This window comes from Numenius arquata, chromosome 9 (genome assembly GCF_964106895.1).
Source record: "Numenius arquata chromosome 9, bNumArq3.hap1.1, whole genome shotgun sequence".
In the NCBI taxonomy this organism is placed as follows: domain Eukaryota; kingdom Metazoa; phylum Chordata; class Aves; order Charadriiformes; family Scolopacidae; genus Numenius; species Numenius arquata.
The window spans coordinates 40525859-40547327 of record NC_133584.1 but is presented as its reverse complement, the minus strand read 5'-3'; the positions used below and the strand labels follow the sequence as shown (position 1 = coordinate 40547327).

General features: G+C 40.2%; 1 protein-coding gene across 1 annotated transcript in view; it reads right to left on the bottom strand.

Annotated features, from left to right (window-relative positions):
• Positions 1-21469, bottom strand: part of ERICH1 (glutamate rich 1) — a 69646-nt gene that overhangs the window by 3554 nt on the left and 44623 nt on the right. The window contains exons 4-5 of the mRNA XM_074153602.1: positions 4089-4466; positions 1423-1617 (exon numbers count right to left, since the gene is read on the bottom strand). Coding sequence (XP_074009703.1) covers positions 1423-1617; positions 4089-4466 — 573 coding nt within the window. The remainder of the gene's footprint in view (positions 1-1422; positions 1618-4088; positions 4467-21469) is intronic.

Sequence of the window (21469 nt, the reverse complement as noted above, 5' to 3'; positions counted from 1 at the left end):
TTAGTTTGCAAATGTGTATTACATCCAATGAGACTCTCTGATTATAATTAAGATCATAGAATCTAGGCTTGAAATTAATTATTGAATGCACAGAAGGATTTAATTCCATGTGTATATGCGTACTTCAGATCTATCAGAACCTTAAAGGTTGTCATACTGCATATCTACACTTTAAAGAACACGTATGTACTTCTTTAAGAGTGTCCTTTTCAAAATCTGTCAGCTATGGGCTCTACAGGCAGGAATTCTCTCTTCTTTGTGTTTTTACAATGCACAGCATTGTAGGCTCCACAGTAAGCTCCAGTCTTGACTGGGATCTTTAGCCACTATCATGCTGTAAATTATTTAATGATGTTACAAGCTGTAGTCTCTTCTTTGAACGTTACTGCTAAGCCTCTGATGGCTATGATCTTATTTACTCTGTTACCACACTACTACCAGCTCAGACTTTACTCTTCAAAAGACTTAGAGCACTATCTAAAATGGTTGAGATTATCTCGTGCCATAGCAAGTGTTCTCAACTTTGATTAAATGCTTTGGGAGGCAAGAAAATTCAGCACATCTTGTAGATTTGGCTGATGCTGCAACAAAACTACTAATGACAAGTAACAATGACTGTTTAAATGGAGACTACTTGGACAATGAATGCTGTCCCATGCTGATCCCACATTCACTTGAGGAACCATTAACTGTACAAGAAGAAATTCTACTAAAATTATAGGGGTTATAATAGAGAACAAAAGGAGCATGAATGAAATCAGTCTTGTGCCTCAGGGATGAAAAGATTTAGTAACAGAATAATTTTTCTTTTTATGAATGACTTTATAATATCATTTCTTATAAAGAGTGACTTTTTTTTTACATAATTATTTTTTAGAAACTTAAACCAGACATTTAAACAAAAACAAAGCTGTAAATCAAACTTCGGCATGTAAAATCTATGTATTAAAAAAGCCACGTAGGTGACCAAGAAGAAATGAAATAATGGGCTTCGTTAATTCTTATGCATGCAAAATTAATCCTTAACTGGATGAGTGAAATCTCCAAGATAAACAAGTTAATTCCTGTGATTTAAAATGTCTACAATGTATTAAAACCATGGTTTAAACATGATTAAATCTTAAACCAGTTAAGATTTAAAAAATATTGTTTTAAGAACCTGACTCACCTTGTCCTCTATAGTTGCTACAAAGTATGAAAAGTTTCTGAAGTATTGATTGTAACCAAACAAGAAACAAGGAAAATCACTGCATTTTTGGTGGGAATAATGCTTTCAAATTTTGTACAAGCACATATTTACCACTATATAATTATTTATAACTTCCTAATAAAAAAAACCAAGAAACAAACTGTGACAAATCTGAATTTTAATCCACACAAAAAAAAACCATCAGTGAATGACCATGTGTGAATGGTACCTACCAGGAGGCATCATGGATTGTTCCTGGAATTGTTTCAATGCATCCTTCAATCTCTCAATATCCCGCAGCAACACGAGGGATTTCAGCTGATGTAGAAGAGTCACATCTGAGGAAGAGATGGTGCGAGATTCAAGATACTGCAACAGCTCTTGGGCAGTTGCTGCATTTACAGCAGCATCTGTGCATTCTGATTTATCTGGAAAAATAATTGGAACACTGCATTAAAAATACTCAGCGAGTACAGAGAATTTTCCTAATTATACATTTTTTTTCCGAAGACAGCATCTTCCTTTTAAGTCCAACTTACAACCAAATATCAAGTACTAAAGAGCAGCTTGCTCCTCCTATTTTTTGTTAAATATTAAAACAATGGTAAAAGGGGAAGTATCAAATTAAAAAAAAAAAAGGGATTCATAGTGACAGGAACGCAAGATTTTCAAGATTAGCACAGGAAGAAGGTGCGATGAAGAAACTGTACTGTGGCCAAAGCACTGTGTTTTTGCTTCCTACACGCTATGTATGATAAAAACGCACACACATGTGGAGACAGGGAACAGCTCTGTGGAACTACCGCAAAGTGCTTCTGGGGGCATCCAATTACCTTTTTATTGTACTTTTATGATTTTATTTAAACGGCAGATATTACAGCATGCACGACTGCAGAGAAGGACATACATTGCTTCTACAGTACTAAAGCATAAATTCATTCTTCCATTCCAGTAACAATGTATGCAATGGAAGAATGAATGTATGTCCCTTTAACCAGACTCCCTTTAATTTTTCTGGTTTTTACCAGCAAGCCAACTGAGAAGAAGAGATTTTTCCCGATTCAGCTTTCTGACAAAAGTACAAGAAGCATAACCCAATGTGACCATTTGAAAATGCTGCTAAAACCAATGCCTTCCAATTTTATCTAAGAAAAAAAAGGGAGTGTTAAAGCCACTCAACCAGAAAAGGCAAACAGCATAATGTCAGATCTATATATAAACTGGGATTTGCCTAACAAGAAAGTTAGTCACACTCTGATTTACGGATGTGACATCTTATCTGCAGATGAACTTTCTTTTACCTGGGAATTTCTCTCTGTGGATTCCAAGGTCCTCACTGGCTCAACCCTCTGATCTGCAGGTTTGACACCAGGGCCAGTCAATCTGTCAACCACTGCTAAAACCTGAACTTACTTCCAGGAAAGCTGGAAACTCAACACTTTTTCTTAAGATTGAGCACGCAACACAGCTGTGGACAATTGACCAGGTTTCTGTTGTGGGTCATGTATTAACAGCTGAACTGTTAACGGAGTTTGTAATCTTGCTCAGTTACTCTGGAGTTCCACTCAGCAAATGCATGTAGTTTGTCTTATGTTTACTTAGCCATACACTCAAGTAGTAAAATTCTTATTTTTGGTGATGGAAATGCGTTAGCCAGAAAGGAGGATGGATTTTGAATGCTAGGCTTAGTACGAAGACCTGACACAGCAGAAAAAATTTAACAGTAAGCAAAGAAAATTCTATGTATAAATCTTGAGAGAAAAAAATTAACATGAAATCCCTGATGTCATCTTAACAGGGTATGCAAAGTTATTCTGTAGTCTGAAGATGAATTTTATGGGACTACGAGCTGGCAGCTCTGACTTAAGATGGACTCATACAGGCAGGTAAGCTGTTTAATATTCTTCACTCAGCTCCACAAAAACAGCCAAGGCCATGCACTTTGAAAAGTTTTTCACTGCTTTTTTCCAGTTTTACACGACAGTTATCAATTGAAAGCTATGCTCTGAGCTGAGCAACTAAAGAACACGCCAGCTTGCCCTTAAGGAAACATATTTAATTCTAGATGATACCAACATAATCTGGTGTATGTACAGATAAGTACTATAGTACTTACCATTAAAACTTCAGTATTTCTGAAAGGCATCTACAACATAAACACCATACAAGCAGCTTTTTAGGAAAGCAACAGAAGAATCAAACAGCAGGAATTTCTCTGATTTTAGTGGCCAGATGACCATTCAATAGGCCATTAGGAATAACATCCATGCAATCCTTTTTAAAGTGCTATGGAACGTGCATTGAGCATCAATTCACATTCAGCTTGTTCACAAGTGCTTTCTGCCAATACACTGCCCCAGTGCCAACAGTATCTTCCCCTTTCCTCTTGGATGCTGTCTCTCTAGATTTCCTTATATATTACAAATAAATTTCCTCCTGGGAAAGAAAACTTCCTGAAAAGTAGGTTGGTTCAGAGACAGTAAGCATGAAAGTCGTTTAGGATAGTGATTATTGCCCTCATTTGAAGCTCTCTGAAACCAAGTAATCCTTCTGGACGTTTGCCTGCAGACCAGCAAGAAGAATTTGGTCCATTTTAACTGCTACATTTACACCAAGTTCACTGTAATGATTTAGAAAAGATCAAGGAATATTATGGTTATTTTCAAAGACAGAGAAACAAAGATATTAGGACCACAGTTTTTTATATTGATGTTGATTCTTACATATTCATGTACACACCAGAAAATTGGACAAACACTAAGTACCCTCACGTCTTACTGAGTTCAAAAGAGACACTTCTCTAATAGTTTTGGCCCATTCTACAGCAATAATAAGTTCACATCTATTTTCCCATACGTGGTAATACTCACAAAAAGAAAGGAGAAAGAGTGGTACATACTGTCAGCAAAATAAATTTGTTGTGTTGCCTGCAGGAAGTCCAGAATGCTATCTGCCTTTTCATCTATATCTTTTAAGCCTGCTGCTTCTTCTCTGTTGTTTTTGTCGGGCTGATATGTAAAATCCACACCGGTAGTTTTTGTTACCAAGCCAGCTGCTCTCATTTTTTCTTTCTGTCGCTTCTTTTTCATTTTCCTCTTTTTGTTTTTGCTTATTTTGGGACTGTCTATCTGCCGCAGCTGTAAATTATCTTGAACGAGAGTCTCTCGCATTCCAGATTCTGTTTGTTCTCCGTGTAAATTATTAGAGTTTTGCAAACTGCTCTTTTGTTTCTTCCTTCGAATGCGCTTTCTCTTGGTTTGTCCTTGATATTCCTCCTCTGCAGATTCAAAAGAGACATAATAGTTGTAAATACAAAGATCACTAATAAGCATTTTGGAACTGTATACAATGAAATATCACTCCCTTCATATTCTGGGATGTCTGAGCTACTCTTACCTAACCTTACTTTTACACTCAGGATGCCTTTCAGTACTACAATGTCAAAGCCAACTTCTCTGAATGCATTGAGTTAGAAGACAAGTTCTTTTCCCTTCTGTTTTTAATAAAGACTGTACTCTCCTTCGTGCTACATACTTTACATTACATTTACTTTCTTAAGGCAGATAATATGGTTCCATACAGAGAGTAAGGTCAAAAGAATCGCCAGGGGAAAAAACAGTATGGGCAGGCTGGGGGACACGGGATGAGAGAACTCCCCCAAGAGCCCCACACCACCAGCTGGTAGGCTTGACCAAGAACACAAGAAGAATGCATGTAATTCACAATAAAAGACGATAGTGCCTATATTGATGATAGCCATCCACAATAGTGCTGTGCCTTAAAAACACCAGGCATCTGTTTCCGATTCTTCTACTTTCTCCTCCTTGAACATCTTCCTCCTTTAGGATATCTTACTGCTAGCTCAGCTTTGGACACCAGCTTTATAGGGAAAGCATGCAAGGCATCAGTGACCTTGGCAAGTAATCTCTGATCTTTTTAACAGCCTGTCTTGGTTCTGTCATTCCCTTGCTACATTCTAATTTCCTTACTAGCTAATTCTTCAAAAGGCTCAAATGTCAAGGGAAAGAAGTCCCTCTTGCTCTTCAAGACAGCTTTCATGTTTCTCTAGTCAGATCTTATCCCTGTACACAAAGTCAGAGTTCTGAAGTCATCTCCGACCCTGGACTGACTACCTCTCCCACAGGCTCACTTCTGAGGGTAAGCCCTCCTGCCACGAGCAAGGGAAGATTGCCAGAATCCATCTTCCCTTTGACTGCACTGCTGCTGAAGTCCATATTCATGCCTATAACAATTCCCACCTAATTAACTGAAATTTCCCCTTTCATGGTCTAACAAAATCCTCACACGTTTAAACATCATGGAGTGCAGAATGCCAGTGTTCTTCTAATATAATGCTTTAGAAAGTTAAGCCATTTATCCTTCCCTCAACCTCTACCTGCATGTTTCTAAATCCCTCACAGTGCACAGAGTGCAGTGCCCTTATTTACCTGCTTTTAAACCGTTCCAAGAATCTTTGCTGGTGTAATACAGGAAAGACACCTGAAGCCCAACGCTTGTTTCCAAATTATCTGCATAGTCTCCTGAACTGCCTCTGACATTCTCAGCTTGTTTGGCTTTCTCATCACTCCTCCCCCTACCAGTCTGCCTCTATTTTCTCCATGGTTGGAGGCCCTCTCTTTCACTTCTGTTTCTTTTTCTGTCTTGAACTCTGTCAGATCTGAGCCACTTTCTCTCTTTAAATATCACTACAAGACTTTCAGTTCTGTAGCTGACAGATGACTCACTGCAAACCAATTTTCCATACTTTCTATGAAGAAGGCTGCATAAAAATAAATTTGCTGTATTGTAATTGAACACCACAGCATGTTAAAGACACACCAAACATCACCTTGTACCCACAGTGTGGAATGTTTCACACGCATGGTATTTGAGCTAAGTATCTTTATACATGATTTGGACATATGGGATGTGGGAAAAATAACGTCTGTGTCGTCCTGTAGGAATAAAATACCAGAACTGAAGGCAGATATGAATGGTGAAAGATGCTATAAACAGAACATCAATGTTTCATCTTGAGATCTAATTTGGATTTTCATGGGAGTATTTGTGTTACAATAGGTGAATTTCACTGTAAACATAGATATATTGTTCATAAAATTTTTCAGCCCTCTGTTAACCTGAACCACGCTGTTTGCTAATAAAGCTACTCTAATCTGTGCTCTCAGCAAAGTGGTCCAATGTGCTCTTAAGCATCTAAAAATCAGTAAATCTCAGAAAACTACAGCATGTTGCGCAGCCCAGCACCCTCAACTGGTTTGACATCACTTGAAAAAAATGGTGCAGAAGGCAGAACAGGGTTTCAGATAATTGATGTTTTGAGTCAAATCCAAAAGTTCACTTATCCTTGGTAGCTCAGGACAGCAGAAGGTCTGAAGAGATGAGGGTGAAGCTGTCAAAAGGCAGAATGAATGTAGTCTTCCCAGGTGTATGTTATTAAGATAAATACCCGATTGAAAGGAAATCAGAACTGTTCTGAGTGTCCTCCAATACAGAAAAGAAATCAAACACAAGTCTTCACCTAGTTCTCTTAAACCGGCAGTCCTCTAGCAGTTTTGGTCATTCTTTGACCCGTATTTTAATCTCTCTTTAGTATCTACTGCTCCGTATGTGGGAGCTACTAGTGATTCAACATCAGGAACAGATGAAATTAGATGTTGAAAAATGCAAAGCAACGCACACAAAAGGGATCAATTTGCACAACTCACTGCCAGGGTTAGAGCGAACTGTTACCAGCTCAGGAAAAACAAAGCAAAAGCCAGACCTGTGCATCAGTATGGAAGGCTCAATGAAAACATCTGCTCAGTGGGTATCAGTGATCAAAACAGCAAACACCTTTTTTGCATACATAAGAAAGAGTCTGGAAAATAACAGGAAAAATATTCCAAAGCTATTATACAAAGCTGTTGTAGTCTTCAAGATGGAATGCTATGTTTCTTAGCATAATCCCAGCACAGTAAGACTTTAGCAAACAAGAAGAGGACTCTCACAGAAGTTACCAGAGAAAGAAACTCCAAAAAGATCTGTATGACTTGAAAGAAAGAGCCATAAAATGGCCTCTGTTTCTGCCTCCTCATGCAAGAACAAGGTGACATTTAATAAATCTCAGCAGTTTCACAAGGAAATAAAAGAAAGTAAATACTTGTTTAACAAATGGTACAGTTATTGAATTCCCATGTGTGTGGTATGCACGGGAGCCAAGAGCTTAATGGGATTCAAGAACTGGTTGTTTATATACCCAGCAAGGCTACCTGATTATAACAGCTATGCCAAAATATAAATAAGAGTTGTACAAGAAATATAAACCATAATGTTTAGGTCACAGCCCACACAATGATCTTAACAAATAAAATGTTCAGCGGGATTCACCTCCCACAACTTCAGCTGTCTGAAAGTAAAACACCCAGTGCATACTTAGACCTATGCTTCCTCTGATAAACCAAGAGACGCTAGCATCTTCAGAAAGCAATTTATCTCATCCCAAGACAGCCTGGATGGAAACGTATCCTGACGGTCTTCATCTCTCTCCCCCCCCCTTCCATTAATTACAAAGGAAATGTGGACAATGAATTTGCACTAGATGCTTGCAACAACTGAGAAGAATTAGTCTCTTTTACAAAAATTAACGGTATGGAGGAAGGTGTTTCTTAACATGGGTCTGCTCATCAGATTGATTTTTACTAATTAACAAAATTCAGCCTTCAAAAAAAACCACTTTTAGCTGTCTACATTTCAAACCAGGGAGGCTGACAAAATTTCAATAGATATGAATTTGGTTCCAATAACTTTTCCCACTGACTAAAGAAGTTTGTTATGTCAAAACATCGTGGTTGTAACAAATGCAGGGAATATATAGTATACAAGCAATCTTACTAAGGTGTTGAATTCATACTTAAGCAACGTTGACAGGAATATCAAGTGCACTACAGCTTGTCCTGATTCCAGGAGAGCTGATGGTTTTTCTCCCTCTGTTCCATAACGGCCTGTCACCTCTCTCCCTCCTAAACCCCATCTCTGCTCCACAAGCGGCTTAATGTATCACATTATCCAATTATCGAGAAGCAATTGTCTTTAACCTGTTTAGTCTGGACTCGGTGCTCTCTCAGACTGAGCAAAGTGGCTTCCAGGCAAAACGCTCATATACATTTTCCAGCCACAGTCATAATTTTATAAGCATTTCTTTCAGCCTTAGTGAGAACACCCTTCTCAGGAACTGTTCAGAATTAAAGATAACTGTTTTCTTTGGGGGTTTTTAGGGGTCTTTTTTGGTTTTGGGTTTTTTTTTTTTTATTATTTTTAGTCTAGATTACTTTCTTGATGCACTTTACCGTGCAGCTGCACAGTCACACTTGCCTGACCCACAGAATGATATGGAAGTGAGAATGAGTAGCCTGAAAAGGAAAGTCAGCCCCAAAAGAAAGACATCTTCTAACAGCCTCTCTCATCTGGTCTGAAACATTAAAAAGTTTTCGCTGTGCAAACTGCTTGTCTCCTTAACAGAACAGATGCAGAAATATGTCAAAAAACAGACTTAAAATGAAATAGAGGACTCAGTTTATAGATACTGAATAGATATTGAATTTTGATGATGAAAAGTCAGCGTCTCCAGCTTGTATCTTCAAGGAAAAATAGAAAATAACTAAAATAATGATTTTCACCAAGACTATGAATAAGATTACTTTTATTTATTTTTTATTTTATTTATTAACTTCTATTATATTAGCAAGTTATTTGGTATCCATCATCAGGGCAGCTGGAGACACGAAGAGATTAAATACAAAGCTTAACGTAGGCTAACGGCAACAGCTGACTCCTCCTCCCATCCAGCCTAAGCATCAGCATGAACACGTTGCTGGCAGCTCCGTGACTGAAAACATGAGCTTCCTCAAGTTTACCTGTATTATTTCAGTTCCTTCAGACAATGGCAGATGGAAACATTCAGGGAAAGCATCACATAAGACAGTGAAAAATGGGAGGCTATTTACTTAGGTGTCTGCCAGTGTAAGGTATACAAAGTCCCACCAGCACGAGAAACCGAAGTTTGGCTTTGAGTTTCTAAGAATAAGCAAATGCCGCTGGGGATTTTTAAAAATCCAGTCCCTAAATATTATTAGAACAAACCTTTAGAACAGCACATTAAAGAAAAAAAAAAAGGAAATAAAGCAGACTGAGGAAAAGATAGTCAAAGAACATCCTCTGAGCTTTAGAAATCTCCTCCATAATATGCTCATCATGACTCGAGTATGGCAGCTGGTTCTCCTGCCCAAGGACCAAGTCCCACAGTAGGCTTTCCGGATGTTGTTCATGGCAATTTTGTTCTTTCGCTCAGACGAAACAGCACATGTGCCTCTTCCGATTTTTCATCCAGTTTAAACCCTTTTCTTCTCCCTGATATACTGGATGGATTTTCCATGGCGTACCAAGCAGGCAATGCAGAAGAATTTAATTTTGGTTTGGGATCTTGTAAGGAAAAAAATAATGTTATTTTTAGTGCCAATTAAGATATCAGCAGCTACAATTTTGCCAAGACTGAAAAGCTGTGGCTAACAAATGTAATAAAATTTAATGGCTTACTAGAATAAAAGCAATACTGAAAAGATCTCAGGAGCACAAGATGATATTAATATTTTTACACTCCTTTTTTTGGGAAAAAAGTCCACTTCAAAGGTTTTAGTAATTCTCCAACAACTTTCAATGTCGAAGAAAATTGCAGAAGACTGGAAGCTGTTTAGGAGAGGGACGATCTTTTGTTTATGCATTCATACTATATTTCTATACTCACAAATGAAGAATTCATATAAAATTGGCAAATGTTGCATATATGCTGCCTACCAGAGCAGAGTACTACCTCTTGGATTTAAAGCAAATGCAATTAATAGTGATAACAATAAGTAAAGGCAGATATCACAGTCTCCAAGTCTTCAATCCCAAATGTTCTGTTTAACTGTCTATACAGATTAATTTCTCCTACTCCTAAGCTATGTCAAACTTCTGCCACGAGAAGAACCGTGCTTGGTCACAACAACCACCTGCCTAGTACTGCAACCTGTATTACACAGTAGCCATACACCGCATTTAAGGTCAGGTGAACTTTGGATTTATACAGTTATAATGACGTTCCTTCTTTTGTACTTTAATAATTATCATTACTTTATTTGCTTTTTAACTGCTGCTGAATGCTGAAATGTTGTTTACAGAGTTATTTATCATACTGTAAAATCTTACTCCTGCTTGGTAACAGCCAGCTCCGAGCCCACCATTTTGGGGGTGAATTTTGACTGGTTATCTTTTCCTAAGTGCATCACTTGACAACAATCTAAAATGCGTTTTATCTGCCATTTTGACACCCAGCTCTTGCCTTTAGCGCATTCACTATCTGTGTAGCCATCAGGAAACCTGACTTCACTTTTTACTTGACCATCTATCGAACACAAGCCTCCAGTTGTGACCTCCCGCTTTTGACAACTGCTGCATTCTCTTAATCCACTTACCTATTCTGTGACTTTACCTTCACGCTATGTCTATGTGCCCCCTTTGGTGAGGGGCTTCAGCAAAAACTTTGTGGAAATTCATGGAAAACCCATCAGCTGTAGCACCCTTATCCACATACTTCCTGGCTTTTCAAAGAATTCCAAGATAGGGGTAGATTTCCTCTCTGCAAACCTCATGTTCATCTTTCCCATGCAGATCACAGGTTTTCAGGCACCCACAAGTCTTATTTTGCATTATAATTTGTGCTGAACTGCCTAAGGCAAACACCAGGATTACAAGTTTGCACTTCCCTGGGTGATTTAAGAACCGTTTTAAAAAATTGCCGTTACACTACCCAGCCTCAAAGTCTATGATAACAAGGCAATTCGAAAAGCAAGTGGTTATGCATCACTGTCAGTAACGTGGGCAATTTTTGTCCTTGAATTCTTAGGTGAATAAAATCCAGTAATGGTGATTTTATTTTATCATTTATTTTGTTGCATGACCACTAAATTAAATCACTCCAATTTCACATACCCTTTGAGAAAGCCCAAGGAGTGTTCCAGCATGGGCTTCTCCAGACTTTTTTCCACAGATAACATCGATGCAAATAATTTATCTTCTCTGAAACACTTCCACACCATGATCATTGGCTCAAAGGACGGGCAGGCGCATTGCTCCTGATGCACCACAAGTAAGACCTATTACCAGTTTTAATTCTTTGTACCATTTGCTCAAATGTTGCTTAGCTTCTCTTACCATGTTTTTCAATTTCAGTATGTTTAAAACATCAGTTGGGTGTGAATTGAGCTTTTTAAAGGACACCTACAGTTCTAACAACTTCCTTTACTCTGTTGTGTAGCTCTGCTGCCTCGCTTTTGCTTATTCTCAAGCCTTTCATGACAGGTGGTGGGCGCTGGCCTCGAATATCACATACGGTGTCCTCAAGTAGCTTCTACAGCACCTGGTACAACTTCCTTCTCTTAACTGACCTTTTTTGGTTTTTTTTTTTTTGTTTTTTTTTTTTTTTAAGTAAGTATCTTTATTTTTGTGTAGTGTCCCTTTGTGAAGTGGATCACAACTGTTGTGGATTTTTTTCTTGTTTTTTTGTTGTTGTTGCCATTGTTTCAGTAGGATGTTGAACCTGATGGCTGCTGTTGCAATGTGCTTCATCCAGGACAAAGTCACCCTTCCTCTCACAGCCCCACCAACCAATGCCTTGGTTATTGACTGTGTGTGAAAACACATCACCTCAACAGGGAGAAACTGAAGAGCCTGTTCCTACTCTCTCTGCTGCTTCTCTGATCTTTCAGCATAAAGCAATGAGTATTCACAATCCCAGCTGGATACATGATGAAACAGACTCTAAGCTTGCTTTGCTTTTTGATACGTACACTCAGTCCACACACACATTGATCTAAGGCATCCAGGAGATACATGAAACTATTTCAATGAATAAATTAATTTTGACAATAATGTTTTGGGCCTCCTGTCACTTTATGCAAAAAAGCTGTGTTTGATGAAGCCGCCAAGTTTTCTTAAATAACAACTTTCCTGATACAACTTCTGTACGATTCAATGACTTAATTTTTAAATAAAAGCAAATATTTTGACTGTTTATTGATTTTTTTCATTATTCTTTTTTAAATTTCAAGCTCACTGTCCTCATTCATTTTGGTTTTTTGGGGGTGATGTGCAAACAACCAGAATCAGTCACCTTTGCACAGAAGCATCACGCAGCACTTCCTGAACGGGCTCAGTGGTGCTTCCCCAAAACACTGGGAATTATTATGTTGACTCAGTGAGGAAAATAAAATAAAATCATGGAGCTGAGCATATTCACCAACATGAAAGAAGAACAGAGATTCAATGACAATCAGTAATTGTTTTGAAGGCTACCAAAGCAGAAATGCTTAAGGATCCTAAAGCTGCCTATGGAGTTTCTACAGTTTAGCAGCTGCAAAGACTAATTGCTACTAAACACAGAAATCTTCTTAGTCTTTGGGTAATAAGATTACGTCTTAGTTTTTGAACAGAAAGGATCACCATGAATTGGAGGAGGAGATTTGTAACGTTTATATTAAAAAACTGAAAACATTTTAAACATTTGATGTCACACTAACACTTAAAAAATTTGTTCTTTTAACTTTGCAGGACACAAACACACATTCAGAGTTCTCTTTAAAGTCTTTTTTTTTTTTTTTTTCTTTCCCCACAGCTGGTTTTCAACCAATGCTTAGTTTAAAGAATCTAAAGCTCTCCCTTTGCTCAGAATAACAACAGAAATGATAAGAAAAGCTGAAATCTTAAAATCCTGTTCGGCATTTAAAATGTTCTTTCCAAATATACCAGCTAAAATAGTGTGAAGTGTAAGAAGCTATTTAGACTAAAGGACCATAGACTATTAAATGATAAGCAACCAAACAGAAAACTGATATCTAGTTTTGCCCTGTGATAAAACAGTATCAAAGAGCAGATCTAAACTAAAAGCACAATCTTTTGTACAAAATAGCTATCTAAAAATACACTGACATAGCAAAATGAACATACTCAGTAACAAAACCCAGCCCCAATTTATCAGTTATGAAATATTTAAATATGATACATCAATTACATTTTTTGCAATATTTCATAACATTCCTTAACTTTTTACACAGCATCCAATAACCAATCACATTTAATCCCACATATGAAAAAGCTGCCACAACTGCAATTTTATTACATGGTTCTTTCAGTAAATACTATTTCAAAACACTTTGGAAAAGAAAAGTCTGAAAGAATGCGAGCCTTCCAATAATTTTAATTTAAACTATTTCCTTTATCCTTTTTATCTTCAGATCTTAATTCTGATTTGAATAAAATTTAATGATACAGTTTTAAAAATTATACTGCATTTGTAATACAATATCTTCAGTGGCCAGTCCGGCCCAAACCATGACACTAACCAGCTTTGTAAAAACAGGGATATTTCAGGGTCTGGGTTGATCCTACATTAACTACATTTTAAAGACTAGTGGAAAACATTAATGTAAGGCATTTCTTAATGACCAAGTGCTCTATGTTAAGCTAATCATACATCCAAATCTGCAGATAAGTATGATGTAAAAATGAGAAACACCATAGGGAGGATCCTCAACAGTTATGTAAACCAGTTTACAGTTTGTAATAGATGGGAAAGCGGTGCCACAGTCTTCCATGTGATGTAGGTTTGTTCTTGACTGCATGCTGTGCTGCAGTGGGGCTTTAGACTAGATAGAAAGAAGAAACATTTTACAGTGGGGGCGGTGAAACACTGGCACAGGTTGCCCAGAGAAGTGGTAGATGCCCCATCCCTGGAAACATTCAGGGTCATGTTGGACGGGGCTCTGAGCAACCTGATCTAGTTGAAGATGTCCCTGCTCATTGCAGGGGAGGTTGAACTAGATGGCCTTTAAAGGTGCCTTCCAAGCCAAACTATTCTATAATTCTATGAAAATGTCTTTTAAGTAGGAAAGCTAGGTTTTATTAGAACAGACACTAGGAACAGGTGATTTTCTGGGGGGAAATCTCAAAATGAAGAAAATCAAAGCAAAAGAATACATAACCATATCTCCACCTTGCCTACTGCATCCTGGTAAACCAATCCTCTTTGCTTAGGCTTGCTCTCAGTGCAGCACATCAGCGACTTCCAGAGTTGCAGAAGTCTACACAGTCCCCTTTAGGTCTCTAAAGGTCACTCTGGAGCTTGGGTTCCTGCTGTCCTCAGCAGACATCTGGTTTCTGCCATACATAGGGCTTAATCCTTGGCTACCATCATTCCTCCACCACCTGTTTTTCCTTTATGTTCTAGAAAGCTACTCATCTCCTAAGTGCTCCATCCTGGCTTCTCTACTGGGCGGCTACAGTTTTTCAAAGAATGAAACATGGTATATGACATAAACTTGTGATTATTCACAATAAATTGAAGAAAAACCCACCCAACTGATACCATCAGCCTCCAACCATTACCTCCATATCATACCTCCAACCATTAACAGTTGGAGGCCGTCTGGGGTACAGTGATCATGAAATGATAGAGTTTCTGATTCTCAGGGAAGCAAGAAGGGGAACCAGCAGGACTGCCATCATGGACTTCCGGAGGGCAGACTTTGGTCTTTTCAAAAGTCTGCTTGACAGAGTCCCTTGGGAGGCAGCCCTGAAGGGCAAAGGAGTCCAGGAAGGCTGGACACTTTTCAAGGAAGAAGCCCTAAAAGCACAGGAGCAGGCTGTCCCTGTGCGCAGGAAAGCGAGCTGTCGAGGGAAGAGACCGGCCTGGCTGAACAAAGAGTTAAGGTCACAGCTCAGGGAAAAAAGGAAAGTTTATGTCCTTTGGAAAAAAGGACAGGCGACTCAGGAAGATTACAAACGTGTAGTAAAGTTATGCAGGGAAAAGATTAGAAAGGCCAAAGCTCAGCTAGAACTGAACCTGGCCCTGGATGTTAAAAACAATAAAAAGAATTTCTATAAATATATTAATAGCAAGAGGAGGACTCGGGAGAACCTCCACTCTCTCCTGGATATGGAAGGTAACATAGTGACAAAGGATGAGGAGAAGGCTGAGGTACTGAATGCCTTCTTTGCCTCGGTCTTTAGCAGTGGAGTAGGGTGTCCCCCGAGTACCCAGACCCCTGAGCTAGCAGTTAGGGGCGGGGAGCAGGACGAAGCCCCCGTAATTCTAAGGGAGATGGTGAGGGACTTGCTCCATAACCTCGACATAAACAAGTCTATGGGCCCAGATGGGATTCACCCGAGGGTTCTGAGGGAGCTGGCAGAAGTGCTTGCAGAGCCACTTTCCATCATCTACCAACAGTCGTGGCAAACTGGGGAGGTCCCAGCCGACTGGCGCCTAGCAAATGTGACGCCCATCCACAAGAAGGGTCGGAAGGATGATCCAGGGAACTACAGGCCTGTCAGTCTGACCTCGGTGCCTGGGAAGGTGATGGAACAGATCATCCTGAGTGCCATTATGCAACACATGAAGGATGCCCAGGTGATCAGGCCCAGCCAGCATGGGTTCACAAGGGGCAGGTCCTGCTTGACAAACCTGATCTCCTTCTATGACAAAGTGACTCGCTTGGTGGATGAAGGAAAGGCTGTGGATGTTATCTACCTAGACTTTAGCAAGGCCTTTGATACAGTGTCCCACAGTATCCTGCTGGAGAAACTGGATGCTCATGGCTTAGATGGGTATACTCTCCGCTGGGTTAAAAACTGGCTGGAGGGCCGGGCCCAGAGAGTGGTGGTGAATGGAATGAAGTCCAGTTGGCGACCGGTCACGAGTGGTGTCCCACAGGGCTCGGTACTGGGGCCGGTTCTCTTCAACATCTTTATCAATGATCTGGACGAGGGGATCGAAAGCACCCTCAGCAAATTTGCAGACGACACCAAGCTGGGTGGCAGTGTTGATCTGCTGGAGGGTAGAGAGGCTTTGCAGAGGGATCTAGACAGGCTGGATCGATGGGCTGAGACCAACGGGATGAGGTTCAATAAGGCCAAGTGCCGGGTCCTGCACTTGGGTCACAGCAACCCCAGGCAGCGCTACAGGCTTGGGGAAGAATGGCTGGAGAGCTGCCTGGCAGAAAAGGACCTGGGGGTGTTGGTCGACAGCAGGCTGAACATGAGCCAGCAGTGTGCCCAGGTGGCCAAAAAGGCCAACAGCATCCTGGCCTGTATCAAGAACAGTGTAGTGAGTAGGACCCGAGAGGTGATCGTCCCCCTGTACTCGGCACTGGTGAGACCCCACCTCGAGTACTGCGTCCAGCTTTGGGCCCCCTACCACAGGAAAGACATTGAGGTGCTGGAGCAGGTCCAGAGAAGGGCAACGAAGCTGGTGAGGGGTCTGGAGCACAAGTCTTACGAAGAGAGGCTGAGGGAGCTGGGGCTGTTCAGTCTGGGGAAGAGGAGACTGAGGGGAGACCTTATTGCTCTCTACAAGTACCTGAAAGGAGGCTGTAGAGAGGCGGGGGTCGGTCTCTTCTCCCAAGTTACAGATGATAGGACAAGAGGCAATGGCCTCAAGTTGCGCCAGGGGAAGTTCAGGTTAGATATTAGGAAATATTTCTTTACTGAAAGGGTTGTCAGGCATTGGAATGGGCTGCCCAGGGAGGTGGTTGAGGCACCATCCCTGGAGGTATTCAAGAGAGGAGTTGACATAGTGCTTGGGAATATGGATTAGTGTTGGGTGGTGTGGTGGTGTGTGTGTGGGTTGCGTGTGTGGTGGTTTTTGTTTTTGTTTTTTTGTGTTGTGTTTGTTTTGTTTTGTGGTTTTTTTTTTTTTGTTTTTTTTTTTTTTTCATTGGTTGGACTAGATGATCTTAAAAGGTCCCTTCCAACCTCTGTGATTCTGTGATTCTGTGATTCTGTGATCTGCTACACAAATAAATGTTTGGGAAGTGACTGAAATAATTTTGTCACATGTTCTCAACAAGAGATCGTGTACTACATATACTCTATTTTCCTAGGGATTGATCCCACTGAACATCATCTGTTTTATCTACTAGATCACCTAGTTCTAGGCACAGCAAAATGTTACTGGGATAACATGGATCACTCGGTCTTTACAATTTCCAGGACTTCTTGTGCTGCTATACAAAAGCAAAGCACTTAAAATTGCAATGCAAGCACAATGACTTGTCTGTTCAGCTTAGTAAAGTGTCAAGTTCTTTTTTGTTCCCATTTAATTTGTTGAAAAATAGGAGTTGCTCTGCATCTCACTGAAGCATAGTATCTTCACTTGAAAATAACAGAGACTTTCTTACTGTTCTTCAGTTCCATGACATGATCCATGAAATAACCCTGCTATAATAAAGGGAAATGTGTTCAACTGTCTACATTTGACATATTTGATAAAAATTTTAAGATTTGTCATCTGCTTGCTGTACACAGTTTTTTCCATCACACGCTGCACCCCCAATCCAGATTAGTGGTGATGCTATTACTTTTTTTTTTTTTCTTTACCTGGTGCTTGACACCTCTGCAAACTGAAAGTTTAATTTTTCTTTTCCACTTCATAGAATTTTTGTTTCCCTTCTTTGATATATCTATACCTGTACTTAGATGTTCATTACTAACTGAATCTCTCACATGATTTTGCGAACTGGCTGGTGTATACTACTATTAATCCCATTGGGAGGAAGGTAAATCCCCTCATTGGCATAGAACACCGCTGCTTTAGGGAAGGAATAAAAGGGTTCTCCCAAAGAGAACCCTTATCCTGCCACAAACATCCAACTATAATCTATATGCTGACTTTTAGGCAGTATGTTCTCCCTAAAAGAAATACAGTAGCAGGTAAGAAATCTGTGAGAGGAAAGGAAGAATAAATCCAGGTCTAGTAAGTCCCTCTCTAAGGCTTAATGATGTTTCCTTTGTACATCTTCCACAATCTAGACAACAGATCTGGGCAAAGGAATTGTGACACAAGCAATAGCAGCTTGTGTCATTTGTCAAAGAATGGCAGCTTGAGTTTGGCAGCTCTGACGTCAGAGGCTATTGTTCTACTATGTCACTGAACGTAGCTTGGGGTCAGACTATGATTTGTTGTAAGCATCTTGAGCTGTACTGGATACTGTAAGTACACAAGCCATTGACTAAGCAGTTAGTTTTGAAGACTTTCTGGACTTAGGGAAGACAAAGCTTCAAAGAAAAGCACCTTTTCTCTGCCAAACTGACCACTTCCAATCTGAAAAAAGAAGACAGAGGTGTAACTGAGTGATGGCTTAACCCTGATGGAGCTGGACAGCACAGCACAGTGTAGTCCACCTTGCCTTCAATCACTTCAGACTTTGTTTTGCTCTTCCCAACCTTTCAGTAGTAATTAATAACACGTATCACAGAGGCTGACACATGATTGGGATAGCAAAAAAACCAAAACCAAACCTGAGCAGAACTGTTCAGGTCATCTTCTTATTCTCCTGCCATTACAGTTCTGAGGCTGCCTTCTCAGCTAGGCAATAAAAGTTTCTTTCCTTGTGCTGCCAGTATTTGTGCAATGCCTCTAACATTGCTACACTGCATCACTAAAACCTACTTGGTAATTTTTTTGTGAAGAGATGCAATTACATTATCAGACTACAGATGAGAAACTTGAACTTTAACAAGCGCACACAAACTTCCCCTTCAAAACTCCCCCTTCTGTCCTCCTAGCCTGGTTCCACCTAGAAGTAACTTGACATGGGGTACAAAATTGTAGCTTCCCTTTATTTTCGTAATTTGACATTATTCTTCCCAGTTTAGAGTGAAAAACATACTGCTTCCCGTTTTTGGAACTGGAGTATCTCCACATCATTCCAATAGGGAGATAATCAGAACTTCTTCAAACCTTCAGCACTACTTCAGAAAATATTCAGCTTTAAGTCCATCACACTGCTCTTTTGGAGTAGTGACAAAGTTACACAATCACATTAGTTGATATAGTATATCCTCTGCATTGGATTTCTGCTATGCTTTAATCTGAATCTTTTCAAAAGCTGGAAAGTAATTAAGTGACACAACTTTTTTCCTCTGGCAAAGACTTTGGTTCCGGTCTCTCTCATCTGACTTACGCTTGCTGTGAAAGGGGTGTTCAGGCTTCCTATGCTTAAGCTGCAGAAATTGCTTCCACCAATACTTAGGGCAGTCAAGTCATATCTGATTTTTCCCAAGGTAACTACTACACCACAGAAAGTTTTCTGACACTAAAGGAATATTTTATTTTTATAGTTGGAGCCCGATGACAAGTTCCCACACAGAATTTTGTTTAAACAACAAAATTTAAAAACTGTTCTTCATTTTACTTGTCTGGAACAAAAGGGGGTCTGCTTGTAGGCTCCAGTTACGACATTGTCCCCTACATTATTAAGTAAATTGCATAAAGTTCAGATGCTAGGAACATAGGTCTGAGAACAATTTTTCAATTTGTTTAAGCAGTAACAGTTTCCTTAACTTTAATTAATTAACAAATGCAAGTCTGGAAAAAAAAACCAAACAACCCTCTCATTGCAAATGCAAATGTTTTGCTGGAGTCAAAGACTAGCTTCATTTGACCTTTTTCACCTTGAGAACACACAAATTTTTACAGCTGGTTAGACAATGCAGGCTGGCTAAAGAGGTATCATAAATTTAAAAAGATCTGTGTGCTTCTTACATGATTGTTGCTGTTCTTATCTGTACAAACTATCTGCGTGTTTTTACACTATATTACCGTTACTCTCCTGGCTGTATCACATGCTACTCATGAAGCACATCAAAAATTATTACATAGGTATCAACCTGAATATTTTCTGCGGGGATACAGGAGATCAAAACTGATTTCTTGGAAAGTAAGGTTTTATCTTTTTGTATAAGGTCCCCTGGATGGCTGGTTACTTTATGAAAAAGTGTTTCCAAAAAAACCAAAGCAAAACACAACCAAACCAAAACGAAAGACCAAACCCAATGTACTATGTTTTATACAGGTCCTAAAGATACAGGGGTTTATGCACAGCTCGGCTCTGTTTCACTTATTTCCAAAGGAAAACTAAAAGAGATGCAAAATGAACCATGAGAAAGTGGGTCATTTTCTTATACACTGATGAACAGCAAAGAGAAAGCAGGACAGAAACTCAACAAAATTAACTTATTTAAGCCAAAAATAAAGGACAAGAAATCCACAGTAAGGTTGCAAGTCACCTGCACGTCTCATTAGCAAAAACAAGTTTCTTAAGGTTTCAATGGAATGCTGAGTTTGAAATCACCACAAGTAATGGTTGATAAGTCCCACCCCCGCCCCCTTCACAAAAACTATCTTTACTCAAGCTGGACAAGAAGCCACAGAGTACAAGCGTCTGTCTTCTCAAAGAATTGGCAGCTTGGATTTGGGAGTCAGTTCCTGCATCCACTGGACTTTTATTTCCTTCTGGTATACTAAAGAGTTCATAAAAATCTTGCAGTAAGTGCTGTGACTAACATCCTGCAGGAACGGCTTTAGGTTCTCTGGAGATAGGGGCCAGAGCACTGACCTCTTCTGTGAAAGCAGGGCTGGGAACGGTGGCCATCTGGATGGAGACAGCAGGTGCCTGGCTCTGTGATTCATAGATTGGTCCAGGCCGGAAGGGACCTCCAAAGGTCATCTAGTCCGACCTCCCCGCAGTCAGCAGGGACACCCTCAACTAGACAAGGTTGCCCAGGGCCTCGTCGAGCTTCACCTTGAATATCTCAAGGGAAGGGGCCTCAACCACCTCCCTGGGCAACCTGTTCCAGTGTTCCACCACCCTCAGAGTAAAGAACTTTTTCCTAATATCCAATCTAAATCTCCCCTTCTCCAACTTAAAACCATTGCCCCTCGTCCTGTCGCTGCAGGCCTTTGTAAACAGACCCTCCCCAGCCTTCCTGTAGGCCCCCCTCAGGTACTGGAAGGCCGCTATGAGGTCTCCCCGGAGCCTCCTCTTCTCCAGGCTGAACAACCCCAGCTCCCTCAGCCTGTCCTCGTAGCAGAGGTGTTCCAACCCCCTGATCATTTTGGTGGCCCTCCTCTGGACCCGCTCCATCAGGTCCATGTCCTTTCTATATTGAGGGCTCCAGACCTGCACACAGTACTCCAGGTGAGGTCTCACCAGAGCAGAGTAAAGTGGCAGAATCACCTCTCTGGATCTGCTGGCAACACTTCTTTTGATTCAGCCCAGGATGTGATTGGCCTTCTGGTGTTGGCTGCTTCTCTGCCTGACCAACATCGCAGGAGACTGCAGCCTAAATTTTACTACTCACTCATCCTCTGAAGGACATACACGCTCACCAGAACTTCGCACTAGATTCACT